Source organism: Salvia splendens, chromosome 10, assembly GCF_004379255.2.
Source record: "Salvia splendens isolate huo1 chromosome 10, SspV2, whole genome shotgun sequence".
Lineage (NCBI taxonomy): Eukaryota > Viridiplantae > Streptophyta > Magnoliopsida > Lamiales > Lamiaceae > Salvia > Salvia splendens.
The window spans coordinates 18,256,969-18,271,522 of record NC_056041.1 but is presented as its reverse complement, the minus strand read 5'-3'; the positions used below and the strand labels follow the sequence as shown (position 1 = coordinate 18,271,522).

The window sequence follows — 14,554 nt, the reverse complement described above, 5'->3', positions numbered from 1 at the left end:
CAAAATTATAAAAATCAGTAATCATTCTCAATGGCGAAATTCTTCTTTTGGGCTATATATGGAAATTAGCTTCCCAAATTAGAAAGGTTTTTTAGAACAATTTCTGAATTTATGAGTCTCATAAACCTTGTGCGTCTACAGACGATTATGCTTTTCATAGGTGGGGTACAATGAGTTGTAAATACAGAATATAAATTAAAAAAAATTTTAAAAATAAAAAAAATAGGCTAGCCTATCGCTCGTCTCGCAATAGGCGGGCTTCCCCTAGGCTAAGGATCGGCTAACGCCTATTGTCTGCGGACAACAGCTCATCCTCCTTCCTCTCGTTCGTCGCACTCGCCTGACACAATAGCGGACGTGACGGACTTCCCGCTAGCCGATGGGACGTCCGTGCGAACGTCCGCTATTGTGGATGCTCTGAACTGGACATGTCTCTTCCCCTCCTCACTTGCAGAATCTATTAACTAAGCTTCCCAATTTCCATATGTTCCCAACGATTGTTAAGGGTGTTTATTTATGTGTGTGCTTGTTGATGTATATATGTGCTTTTGTTTAAATTAATGCGACGTACTAAAATTTTCAAGGAAAGCAAAATGGTGTCTAAATTGAACGTCTCCCAAATGCCATTATTTCCAGATTTCATCCAATAAATTTATTTTGCAGCTTAAGTTAAACAGAGCATGATGATAATATAACACAAGTGATTAATTAGCAAGCGACGAGATTTCGTCTTAGAATTAATTAAACATAGAAATACCAAGTTTGGCAATAAAAGTCAGGACAGCACCAGACGAAGAATTTCCCCAGAAAACTTGAACGATTTCTCAGTTTCTTCGAGGCAATGATCCTTCTCCTCTCTACTCCAGTTCTGCCAAGTATCAAACGCGTATAAACATTAGCTCTAACTAATGAAATTCTGCGTAAAATTTTAGAAAGGGTGTCAAATTCATACTTCAGCAACTCGGTTTAGCTTGTCGCGAACATTCTGCAGCAGTTGGGACAGGTCCCCATCCCATTTGTAGAACTCCAATTCCTTGCCATTTAGGATCTTCTCAGCTACCTGATCACAACAAACTAGCTTAGAGGGAGCAAGTGAGATTTGCACTGTGTGTAAATTACTTTTTCGAGATTCTTTTCTTCAAGTTGAATGAGATGAACTTGCATACACCGTAGTTTACAATGCAAACAATTGTTTAGAATGTACTGAAATAGAACTAAAGGAATAAACAGTAACATATCCTGCTTGGGATCGAAGAATACTAAAGAATCTGAACTTTCATAAGTATGTCTATAGACATGAGATGAGAGCCAAGAATCTGATTATAGAATCTCTATCGCGTATATATTAAAACAAAAATGACATTAAATGTAATATCTACTTTCAACCAAATAATAATTATCTTATCATATTGGGGCAATCATAGAACTTCATTTCAAAGATTTTGGCAGTGATTTAATAATCTCATCAATATTCCCATGGTTATGAACTCGCAAAAGAAAATATATTGAAATTAGTGCAGGGAAGCTGTGTCATGGTAACATCAGCGTGCAATGAAGAAATCTGATAGCATAATATCAAATATTTAGGGGACCTAGCATTTTAAATGAAGGCAGAAAAAGAATTGAAATACGGCTTACCTTCTTCCCTATCATCCTGCCACCGGCTGAATGAGCAAAGTATGTATTGTAGAAATGGCAAAGGAATGCTGGAGGATCTTTTTCAGATAACTCCTCGACATACTGAGCATAGTTAATGCCAGGAGATGATGTCTCCGGGATGGCATGACCTTGCTCCTTAAACCATTCAAGATCCTTAGCAAGTCCTTCCGATCTCTCTAGCCCAGTGTTTTTGAATTCCGCATCTGAGAGCACAAAAGCAATTTTCAACTCAATAGCATGAAATAGATTTTAAAATCCTAAGCCACAAACAAAGTCAAACATTCGACAACACAGCGTTGATCAAAATATACATTCGTATTGCTAATACGACTGACTGACAAGGGGAAAACATAGATGGAATCGACTAGTTACATTTCAAGAATTGGCTAATGAGTCAAAGTGTCTATGCACAAATTGGCACTATGTTTGATAAGAGCTGATAAAAAGTGGCACAAAGGGAAAACAAACAAGAGAAACGCCAACAACATTCATGCCACATATCAGAAGATGTTAACATAAACACAGCAATAGTTTAAAGTAAATTCATCCACAATGATACTCTCACCAATTGTCATGTCCTCAAGACAATCACCTCATTCATAAAATACATGGATGCAATTCAAATGGAAACACAGCAATCAAGGTTGTTCAGCTTTAACAAATCACATCAGTTATGTGAAGAAGTCTCAAGTCAAAAAGGGCAGTGAGCAAATCACAAATTCCATCAGGAAAATCTCAATTCACAGATATGCATAATCAGCAAACAAAAAATTAAGGCAAAAAATGATGATCAAAACAAAATCAAACACACTCACATTCAGGGAAAGCAGCCTTCTCCACAATCCTCTCAAGAGTATCATAAACCAACTTGCTATCAACCAAGAATCGCAAGTACCCTTCCACGGTAGGCTCCCATCTAGCAACAGGCTGCCCCTGCGGCTCCTTCTCCCCCTCCTTAGCCTGATCCTTGGTGTGCAGCTTCATAGCCACAAATCTCATCTCCTCCACAAACCCCTTGGCCTCGCCGGGATACCTCTTCTTTCCCTTCTCCGCCGCCGTGGTGGCTGCAACCACCACCATCCTCGACTTCTTGGCCGATAAGCTCGATATGGGCATCGACAAAAACTGAACTTGGGGCTTTTTCAAAACTCCCAATTGAGGTTTCTTGTAGAGGGGTTGAGCGCGGGAGATGGGTGTCATAGAAGCCATCGTTTGGAGAAAAAAGAAAGTGCTGAAACTCTTATCCAAGGAAGCAGTGAAGTGTTGATGGAGACGGATTGTTTAATGAGAATTGCAGTTGAGTGCAGACAATATGCTGAGAATGGAGAAAAAAAAGGGGAGGGATCCCTCTCGAAAAAAACGTGTTGTCTCTGAAGAGAAGAAAGAGGTACTTGTATATGTGGATACGGAAATATCAGAGAGAAAATAAGCGGCGTCTCTTTTTTAGGGCAAATTGATTAATTGGTGTATTAATTGGCGTCTGTTTTTATTTACTACTACTCCCTTCGTTGCACAAGATTTTAGGAGAAGTTATTCTGTGTGTTAAGTAGTGAGAGAAAATATAATTTTATAATTGATGTGAGACGAAAAAAAATTTCAAAAGAGAAATGTGACATCTTTTGGGGGACAAACTAAAAAAGAAAGTGTGATATCTACTGTGGAACGGAAGGGAGTACTCCCTACGTCCCTCTGCAGTCGAGGCGTTTCATTTTCAAGGCCCATTTTGAAAAATAATAATAATAAATAGTTAAAGTATAGAAAAAGTAACGTGAGAAATAGAATAATATAGAGAAGACTTAGAATAATATAGAGAAGACTCTTATCTATATTATTCTCTCTCTTATTTACTTTCTCTAAACTTTAACTATTTATTATCATTTTTTTTCAAAATAAGTGCTCAAAATGAAACGCCTCTACTACAAAAGAGGGACGGAGGGAGTACCACTTGTGTCCAAAAAAATATGGAGTACTATTAATTTTAGTATTATTTTAATGATTTGGGCTAGATGACTAATTGCCTGATTTTTTATTCTTCATTTAATGAGGTAATTAAGTTAAATATATTATGTTACTTATTGATTGAATTTAGTTGGAATATTATTTTTAATTATTGATATTTATAATTAATACTTATTTTATTTAAAATTAGTATTTGTAAATTATTGTTGAGTGAATTGTATATAATTTAGATGATATATAGAGTAGAATTACAATTTAATAAAACATTTACTAAAAAATTGAGATTGGGTTTTGTAAATGATAAATAGGAGGGAAAGATTATTAAATATACTATGTAATTGTGTGTATAAACTACTCCATAAACAATATTTAAAAGAAAGAATAACTGATCAATAACGCCCTGGACAATCCCAAATGGCTAGGTTTGTCTATATTTTATTGAGAACAGGTGAGAACACGTAGTACACTACTGCTATTGGAGGTTTGGGGTGGGCCGTGGGGGTGGGGGGGCACGTGCGACGTCGTATCATGTTCTAGGATGTCGTAAATCTTTATTTTTTTTATCTTTATTCAATCTTTTATTTAGATGTAGGGATGTCAATCGGGCTGGCCCGTCGGGTTTCGGGCCAACCCTACTCGGGTTGCGGGTTAATCGGGTGCGGGCTAATCGGGTTGTGATTTCTTTCGGGTTATAAAAGCTCAGCCCTAACCCTAAAAGCTCGGGTTTCGGGCTAGCCCAGCGGGTTAATCGGGTTGCTACCGATAATATTAACATGCGATCAATCCAATAAATAATGATTAAAATTACTAATATTCATACAATGTAAAACATTTAATTATGATATATTTAAGATATATGCTTAAACTCAATCATAAACATGATCAAATAGTAATATTTGAGATATTTCGTAAAATTTTAATGCATGTTTTAGAAATTTAAATATATTTTTTTGTGAATTTGAAGTTTTTAATTTATTTATCAATTATTATATTAATAAAAATTAAATATATAATTTGTATATTTAATATAAAATTGAAAGTTATTTTTTTAGTTAATATTAATCAATGAAATGTCGAATTGAGAGTAAAAAAAATAGAATAATAGAAATTTTATCGGGTTTTCGGGCCAGCCCATCGGGTTTTCGGGTCTGGCCCTAATGGGTTGCGGGTTAATCGGGTGCGGGCTAATCGGGTTGTGATTTTATCGGGCTAGAAATTTCCAACCCTAACCCTATAAATTTGGCGGGCTATTCGGGCCAGCCCACGGGTTACGGGCTACATTGACATCCCTATTTAGATGTATGGAGAGTATGTAGATGGGCCACCAATATTTTTCTTTATCTTTGAAGGCCACTGATGAAATGAAAACGCATTCTAAACTTTTTAATATAGTGTCAATACAATGTCAACACAACGTCAACACAGTGTAAAATTTCAAGATTTTGATATCATCGCAGTGTCGATATGGTGTCAACCGTTGACATTGTGTTGATATTTTCTGTTGATATTATTTTTGGTCATCTATTGATATTTTCTAATGGTCCAAATCATAGTTTGAAATTTGTACAATATCTAAATTTTATATTTGATCACGTTCTTATATTTGTATGTGTGAGAAGCCAATGTTTTGGACCTATAATTATTTCCTCGAGCAAATTTTCTAGTGGTATGGTGCCAAAAATACACTGAAAAATTGTCTACTTCAAGATATTTTTATCTTATCATCTGTTAATTTGTAACTTATCAAAGAGTTTCCCACTTATTTTTGGAGATCAATATAATAAATATACTTATTTTTAATGTGCAGTTGGATAATATTTGAGCGACAATATATTTTCTTGACTGCGTGTTTAATAAGTTAATAATACTAAAATAGAGAATTATATATGAGCATTTCTAATTGTTTGATATCATAGTTAAGTTTAACTCAAAGCCCAATATAACTTTAACCATATTCATGTAACCCACCAATTTGACAAGTTAAGCCATGTTATTTAATGTATTATACAAATTTAGATAATTTTTTTCTATCAAACAACAATGGAAAAAAATTATATTCTTGCATATCTTGACATGAAGCATGCATTCCTTATTTTATTTTATATATCTTCTTATATCCCATCTTTTTTATCAAACGAGTTACTAATAGTTAAGACAATTTAAGCCATTGTTGGATAAGGAATAACTTTTCCACCGGAAATTAATTTATGTCTTAAACGTGTCCTGATAAAAGTTTTACATATGTGCATGATACCCCGAGGTATCTCCGTGGCGTGTAGATCGATGAACTCGACTAGACAAGCAGCGGCAAAACAATTAATTTAGAGCTTGTGAAGAAAACTTGCGAAGAAAACTTGCGAAGAAAGAAGAAGATTTAATTCTAATTCTTTCTTATTGAATTATGAAGGTATGTGATGGTTTGGCGAATTTTTGATGGTGAAGAATGCTGGAAAATACAGATCACGACACAGAGATTTACGTGGTTCGATTTACTGAGGTAAATCTACGTCCACGGGAAGAAAAGAGGGCAGAGTTGTATTGCTTGATCTGTTTTCTACAGCTTACAATACAGACTTGCTATTTGATCTTTGATCTCTAGAGAACTTCTTTAGAACTTAACCTTTTCTATCTGATCTAAGTTCTATTTATACATTGAACTAAGATCGTGGCTTGCATCACCACTAATGATGGTTGTGGATGTCGTGGAGGTCATGGAGATCCTGCATGGGTCCACTATCTTGCATGAGATCCGGCATGAGTCCACTATCTCTGTACTTGGTCCACTATCCTGCATGTGATCCTGCATGAGTTGATTATCTTCCAGTTCGGTCGAATACTGAGACCGAACTGCTGAACTATTGCCGAGCAGCTTTAGCCGATCTGAGAGTAGAGCTTGACTGGTCGGCTTTTACCGAGCTGTAGGCTGGGGCCGAACTCTTTGGTAATGCCGAACTGATACTCTTCCTTGGGCTTTGGGCTGATTGGCCGTCACTGCTGTTGGGCTTGTTTAGTCCGTACCCCATCACTACCCCCCCCCGAAAAACGAAGTGAATCACTTCGGCGAAGCGAGTCACTTCGGCATTCTGGATAAAGGTACGGGGTAAGTTGATGTTTGTCCTCGGTCTTATGAAGTAAACTCTTCTTTGACCGGACTTGGTTTGTGTCCTAATTTGGCGAGTTTTATCGCTCGGATCGGACTTTCCGTTGTCCTAATTTGGGGATCGGACTTTCCCTTGTCCTAATTCGGCGAGTTTTATCGCGTGGATCGGACTTTCCCTTGTCCTAATTCAGGCAAGTTTTATCGCGTGAATCGGACTTTTGTTGCAGTTCGTTTCAGACGAAGTGCTTGATTCTTAAGCTGAATTGTGGTCTTGTATCCTCTTTAGAAGCTTTGACTCACAATCGTTGGCTTGTATATGTTCTAAGAAGGGGATCAGCCTTCGAAGAACAAGATACCTCAGTAACATTTGTAAGAGACGACACGCACAGAGACAGACAAAACACACAGACAAAACGCACAGAGACAAACAAAGACCAAGCAAACCAAAGAAAGCACATTGACCGAACAGGACTCAAGACTGACTGACCGGACTGTCTCTTACAAATGGAACTTCTTGAGGTTGGAAATGTGCCATGTTCGGGGTACCTGTTCTCCTGACATGTGAGCCAATTTGTAAGACCCTTTGCCGAGGACTTCTGACACCCGATACGGACCTTCCCATGTGGGTTCGAGCTTGCCCAGCTTTTCTGCTCGGCTTACTTCGTTGTTTCTCAAGACGAGATCTCCCACTTGAAATTGCAGCTTCTTCACCCTTTGGTTGTAATACCGGGCTACTTGCTCCTTGTACTTGGCTGCTTTTATGCATGCCAATTCTCTTCTTTCTTCGGCAAGATCTAGCTCGGCTCTCAGTCCGTCGTCATTCATTTCTGCTGAGAAATTTAGAGTTCGGGGACTGGGTATGCCGATCTCCACCGGAATCACGGCTTCAGTGCCGTACACAAGACTGTACGGAGTTTCACCGTTGGAGGTTGTGGGTGTAGTTCGGTAGGACCATAGGACTTGAGGGAGATTTTCTACCCATTGTCCTTTGGCTTGTTCTAACCGAGCTTTTAACCCTTTCACCAGGATACGATTTGTTACCTCCGTTTGTCCGTTTGCTTGTGGATGAGAGACCGAAGTGAACCGCTGTTGAATATTCAGCTCTTGGCACCAATTCTTGAATGTCTTGTCGGTGAACTGAGTCCCGTTATCCGAGATGAGGATGTGGGGTATGCCAAATCGGCACACTATGTTCTTCCAGACGAAATCCAATGCCTTCGAGCTCGTTATCATAGCTAATGGTTCAGCTTCCACCCACTTCGTAAAGTAGTCCACGGCAACGATTAGGAATTTTATTTGCCGAGGAGCTTGTGGTAGTGGTCCTACTATGTCTATACCCCATTGCATAAAAGGCCAAGGGCTTTGCATAGTGGATAGATCGGTCTGCGGCATCCTTGGGATATTTGCATGGATTTGGCACTTCGGGCATGTCTTGACGAGCTGCACTGCTTCTTGTACCAAGGTTGGCCAATAATATCCCCATCTTAGAACTTTTTTAGCTAAAGCTCTAGCTCCGATGTGGCTGCCGCACGATCCTTCATGAACTTCTCTGAGGATGTAGTCCGTCTCTTCTGGCCCTATACATCGTAATAACGGCTGAAGGTAGGACTTTCTGTATAAGACTCCTCCATGAAGTTCGTACCGAAGTGCTCGGCATGTGATTTTCCGAGCTTCTCTCTTATCCTCGGGCAGTTGTCCTTGACCTAGATACTGTAAGATCGGCGTCATCCAGTTCGGCGAGCTGGTTACTGAATGTACCTCAGCTTCATCAATGCTTCGATGCATCAATTCCTCCACCTTTGAGCTTGGACATGCGGCTAACTTACTTAAAGTATCTGCTCGGCTGTTTTCTGCTCTGGGAATGCGGATTATCCGAAAATAAGAGAAACTTCGGCTAATGCTTTGCGCTTTGTCTAAATATTTCCTCATCCTCTCATCACGGGCTTCACTTGTACCCAACATGTGATTCACTATGACTTGTGAATCACAATGGATTTTGAGAGACTTGATATATAGACTTTGCGCTAGCTGGAGTCCGGCAAGGAGGGCTTCGTATTCGGCTTCGTTATTAGTGGTTGGGAATGAGAACCGAAGTGAATAGGTTACCTCGTGTCCATCGGGAGCGATAAGCAGAATACCAGCTCCACTTCCCGTTTTATTCGAAGCTCCATCTACGAATCCGCTCCAGCAGTCCGGCGGCTCTTCTTCGGATTCCAAGGGCTGTGCTAGTTCGGCATTGGCAGAATTTTTCTGTTCGGCAATGACAGGGATTGCTTGATCGAACTTGGCCTCTGCAAGAAAATCTGCCAAGGCTTGTCCCTTGATGGCTTTTCGAGGTAGGTACTCGATTGAGTGTTCTCCCAGCTCTATGGCCCATTTGGCGATTCTGCCTGATGCTTCTGGCTTGGTCAAAACTTGCCGAAGAGGCAGATCGGTTAAGACGCATACCTTGTGAGCATAGAAGTATGGCCGCAGTCTCCTTGCTGCATTTACTAACGCCAGAGCAATTTTTTCCAGAGGTTGATACCTTGTTTCTGGACCTCTTAATGCTCGGCTTGTAAAGTAGATGGGAAACTGCTTTAGGCCTTCTTCTCGTACAAGCACCGCGCTAATGGTTTGATCGGATGCCGCTAAGTATAAGAAAATTACTTCGGCATCTGTTGGAGCAGAGAGAATTGGAAGCTCGGCTAAATAACTTTTGAGCTCGTCAAAAGCCTTTTTCTGCTCGGCTCCCCACTCAAACTTTGGTGCCTTTTTTAACACTTTGAAGAACGGCAGTTGCTTTTCGGCTGCTTGGGAAAGGAATCTATTCAATGCGGCTAGACATCCAGTTAGTCTTTGCACATCGTGTATGGACTTCGGCATCGCCATGTTCTGAATAACTTGAACTTTTGAGGGATTTGCCTTGAGTCCGTCCTTTGAAACCCAACAACCCAGAAATTTTCCCGAATCTACCAAAAAGGTACATTTTTGGGGGTTGAGTTTGAGGTTGGCTTTTCGGAGCACGTCGAGAGTGGATTTGAGGTTGTCTTCGTACTCCGAAGTGCTTTTGCTTTTGACAACTATGTCGTCGACATACACTTCAACCTGTTTTCCGATTAGGTGCCGAAAAAGCTTGTCTACCATCCTTTGATAAGTGGCTCCGGCATTCTTTAAACCGAATGGCATCTTTTTATAAGCGAAAATGCCGAAATCGGTAATGAAAGCTGTTTTCGGAGCGTCACTCTCATCCATCAACACTTGGTGATATCCTTTGTATAAATCAAGAAAACAGAAAATTTCGAAGCCGATCAAAGCTTCTACTTTTTTATCTATATTCGGAAGGGGATAGCAATCTTTAGGACAGTGCTTGTTTAGATCGGTAAAATCTATGCACATCCGCCATCCTCCTTCTTTTTTCTTGATCATCACAGGATTGGCCACCCAAGAAGGATATTTCACCTCGAATAGTACATCCGCTTTTAGTAATTGGCGGACTTCGTCATGGATGACTTGGCTTCTTTCTGCCGCAAAGAGTCTTTGCTTCTGTTTTACTGGCCGGATTGAAGGATCAATATTTAACCGATGAGTGATTACCTCGGGGGGCACTCCGGTCATGTCCAACGGAGACCATGCAAAGACATCTTTGTACTCCTTGAGGAGCTGAATGGTCTTTTCCCGGAGTAGAGGCGTTCCTGCGAAGCCGATCTTGACCGTTCTGGATGGATCATCTTCGTATAACTGAACGGTCATTGAGTTCGGCTCTGAAGTGACTTCGGTCATCTCGCTTGCCTCTGACTCCGGTTGCTGTGATTGCTATGCTTGATGGTGCCGAACTGATTGCTCGGCACTTTTAAGCGCAATCTGCAGACATTCTTTTGCTCTCTTTTGATCACCTCGGATGACCGCTATCCCACCTTTAGTGGGGATCTTGATGGTGAGGTGATAAGTAGAGCAAACGGCCCGAACTGTGTTGAGCCAGTCTCTCCCCAGGATGATGTTGTACGGGGACCGAGCTTTCACCACAAAGAACTCGATCATCGTATTGGAGCTTGTAGGCGCTTTTCCCACCGTGATCGGAAGGCTGATAATACCTTCAGGGCGGGTGTCCTCCTGGGCGAAACTTTTCAGAGGAAGTGGAGCCGGACTGAGCCGAGCTGGATCCACTTCCATTTTATCGAAACATTCTTTAAAAAGAATGCTGACTGACGCTCCTGTATCCACAAATACTCTGTGGATCAGTTTGTTTGCCACTCCGGCTTGAATGACAATAGCGTCTTGGTGAGGAGAGATGGCTGGGACGGGATCGGCATCTGAAAATGTAATCACTTCGTCTTTCTTCAGCCTTTTATGTGTTGGCTCCTCTTGATTGGAACCTCTGCGTTCTGCTTTTAGGGACGACTTAGTCTTCCCGGCAGGGAGAGCATCAATAGTCTGGATTACTCCATCATATTGCGGCTCGTCGTCGTCTTCGGGATCCTCATGCCTTTTCGGATCCTGAGGATTGCAGTTCGCACCTCTCTGCCTTTTGTTCTTTTTCGGCTGCTTGCTTTGGTATTTTTTTAACGTTCCTGTTTTCACAAGAACATCAATACCTGCAGCCAAATTTCGGCACTCCTCGGTATCGTGACCGTGGGCTTGATGGAAGGAGCAATATTGATCCTGAGGTCATGGAGATCCTGCATGGGTCCACTATCTTGCATGAGATCCGGCATGAGTCCACTATCTCTGTACTTGGTCCACTATCCTGCATGTGATCCTGCATGAGTTGATTATCTTCCAGTTCGGTCGAATACTGAGACCGAACTGCTGAACTATTGCCGAGCAGCTTTAGCCGATCTGAGAGTAGAGCTTGACTGGTCGGCTTTTACCGAGCTGTAGGCTGGGGCCGAACTCTTTGGTAATGCCGAACTGATACTCTTCCTTGGGCTTTGGGCTGATTGGCCGTCACTGCTGTTGGGCTTGTTTAGTCCGTACCCCATCAGTATGAAGCATATTTATAGGACTAGAAGACTCAATTAAAAGGAAATAACCTTTCCTAAAATGAAATTAAAAGATATGCTTGACCCAAAAGTAAGGAAAGATATAAACTAGTCAAAAAGGAAAATTAACTTAATTAACTAGATATTGATTAGGCAAAATCTCCATATTTCTTAGGAGGTCCGCATGATCTCTTTGGGCGTCCCGAAATCGTTGTCGGCTGTACGAGCCTTGGAGACGTTGGTGCCTCTTCCGAGCACTGCTGCAAAGGTTCAGTGTCTGGTGCAGCGGTACGGACTACGTCCGTATCAGTGCACATCAACCATTTTTCTAAGAAAAAAATGTTAGTAAATGAATAAAGAAAAGGAGAAAGAGAGAACTACTGCGTACCCTAGGACCTAGGTACCAGCCACACATAGCCGTGATAAATTTAATTGCGTGGATTTTGAACTTTTGAACATACTCCTAAAAAAATTGTGTTATCATCTCAATGAACTTTTAATTCTTATAAAATTTGTTGTGAAAATTCAGATATAAGAACATTTGAATTTGGAAGTACATATGTAGTTAACTCTAGAGGAGATAACAAATTAACCCACAATAGTTTGACTTCATGATCTTAGAGACAACAGGTCCACGTAAAGCTTAAAAAATAGACCACCTTACATCATACATAGAGGGAACAATTTATTCTCAAAAACTTTAGAAAATGTTTGGCAGGAACCATGAATTAGCCTTAAAATATATAGCAGGATTAATTATGTGCTTACATATTGAAGAGAGGAAGGCTTTATTATATATAAATCACTTTTTACCGAGCAAATAATTCCGAGCAACAATATTTCCGAGCACATTGGGTGCTTGATGGCACCAGTTTCATTTGAGCCCAGTGATCATGTGCTTGAAAATACCGAGCACATAAGTGCTTCATCCACATTTGTAGGTTGAGTTACAGAGTTAGTAATTTAAAGCATATTCCGAGCTAATTTAAAGCATATTCCGAGCACCGAACGATGCTTGGTAGACAATCTTTTTTTTTAACTTAAGATTTCTTTTTTCTCTTATCATATGTCTATTTTTTAATCTTTCCCATTCAATATTATAGAAGAGAATAGCAACTAACTATTAGCGGACGTAATGCTTTAGTTTTCCTAATTATACTATTGTTCCAAGATAAAATAATAATACAAGATTTTAATTATGTTATTTTATATGTTAATTGAAGAGATAATATAAATTTTTATATATTAATACAAGAGAGAACGTTTTCTAGAAAAATGAAATGTGATACTCCAATTAATATGCTCCCTCCATCCAATCAATATCTTTTAGAGGCAAACAAAAAAAATACTCCAATTTAAATCTACTTTGAGATGAATGGACTATTATTTAAATTCTACTCTCCAATTAATATACTTCATCCGTCCTTAAAAAATAGATAAATTTTGAAATTGACGCAGAGTTTTAATGCAAAATTGGTAAAGTAAGAAGGTGATAGAAAGAAAAAAGTGATTGAAGTATTGTTAGTGGAGATTGCAACCTGCCGACCCAACTCTTTAGAATGAAATCTTAAATATAATTTGTCTATTTCTAAAGGACATCCCCAAAATGACAAAACTGATATATAGGAGTATATTTTTAAGGGACTGGGTAAAATACTTGGGATGGTCTAATAATATTATAATGGCACATCGTAAAATAGACCGAGTTGCCACCATTTATGAATTGAGCTTAAGCAGATAGTACCCTTTACAACTCTTAAATAAGTAAAATTCAAGTTTATTTTATTTTTTTATATTTTTTTGGCCTTCTCTCAAGGCCGCGTTCGAATTCGTTTTGTATTCAGATAATGTTATAAACATTAGGTTAAATAAAAAGATTGACTTAAATCTAAACGGTCCATACATTCATAATTACACATTAATCAAACATTTAGAGTGACCAGATTAAATATTGCCTGCGATGCAAAATTAAACCTATATCTCTCGACATCAAATATTGACCTGCTATTAGGGCTGACTTATCCTTGTGTATTACAAAAAGAAGAGGAGTCTTTGGTTAGGAGTTAACACCTAAATATGCTGTTTTTTCCCATCCATTTTTATCATAATTTACTTGGAGCAAATTTTCGAAAAAAATAATGAATTTTTGTTCATCCCGCAATCTTAAAACCCAACCATTAAAATCATGCATGATTTTAGCACCTTTATCGATTTTTCTATGACAAAATATTCCGGTTTCATGTTGTAATATTTAACTTATTTGGCGCACATGTATTTTAAATCTATGACGTGATTATGTGATTGAATAATTTACTAAGTGTAATGGAAAAAATGATCAAATTAACGGATATTCTCATTCTTGTAGAATTTTTCGGATGTTACATTAGATATAATTTCACCCAAATTAGAGCTCGTGACAAAATTTTGAAAAATAATAGGTCTAAGTTTTAAAGTTATAAAATAAACCAGAATTTGCCAAAATAAATAATTTTCTAGCATTTTACTGTATCTACTATCTACCCTTTTACATATTATCCAAAACTATTAAAGACCAAAATAATTTTTATCCAAGTTTATCCTCAATCCCTCATAAATACTATACGATTTATCCTCTCTTGTCAGTTGTCATATTTACCAAGCCCTAAAGAAAGACCACATGTAAAGTTGACCTTGACAAGAAATTAGAAGATTCTACCTTATTTCCAATTTACAAATTATTAAACATAACAATGCTATTTTTAACTTCCCTAGTAAAGAAGAGTATACTGGACTGTTAGGTACACAATTAGTATTTTATAAATAATTATAGTGGACTGTTAGGTACACAATTATTTTATAAAGGCTATATATAATTAAAAGCTAGTGGTTCTACTTG

General features: G+C 38.8%; 1 protein-coding gene across 1 annotated transcript; it reads right to left on the bottom strand.

Moving 5' to 3' along the window:
* Positions 1–576: 576 nt before the first annotated feature.
* Positions 577–3,074, bottom strand: LOC121753146 (heme oxygenase 1, chloroplastic-like). The gene is made up of 4 exons (XM_042148339.1): positions 2,475–3,074; positions 1,639–1,862; positions 953–1,060; positions 577–868 (listed from the first exon to the last, which is right to left on the bottom strand). Exons 1-4 carry the CDS (start codon positions 2,866–2,868, stop codon positions 776–778), a joined length of 819 nt encoding a protein of 272 aa, XP_042004273.1. The 5' UTR covers positions 2,869–3,074; the 3' UTR covers positions 577–775.
* Between the last annotated feature and the right edge of the window lie 11,480 nt (positions 3,075–14,554).

Excerpts from the sequence above, each read along its gene's own strand:
- LOC121753146 (XM_042148339.1), bottom strand. The coding sequence starts at position 2,868 with ATGGCTTCTATGACACCCATCTCCCGCGCTCAACCCCTCTACAAGAAA. Across the intron at positions 1,863-2,474 it reads GAAGGCTGCTTTCCCTGAAT|ATGCGGAATTCAAAAACACT; the intron begins GTGAGTGTGTTT and ends TTGTGCTCTCAG. Across the intron at positions 869-952 it reads AGCTAAACCGAGTTGCTGAA|AACTGGAGTAGAGAGGAGAA; the intron begins GTATGAATTTGA and ends GATACTTGGCAG.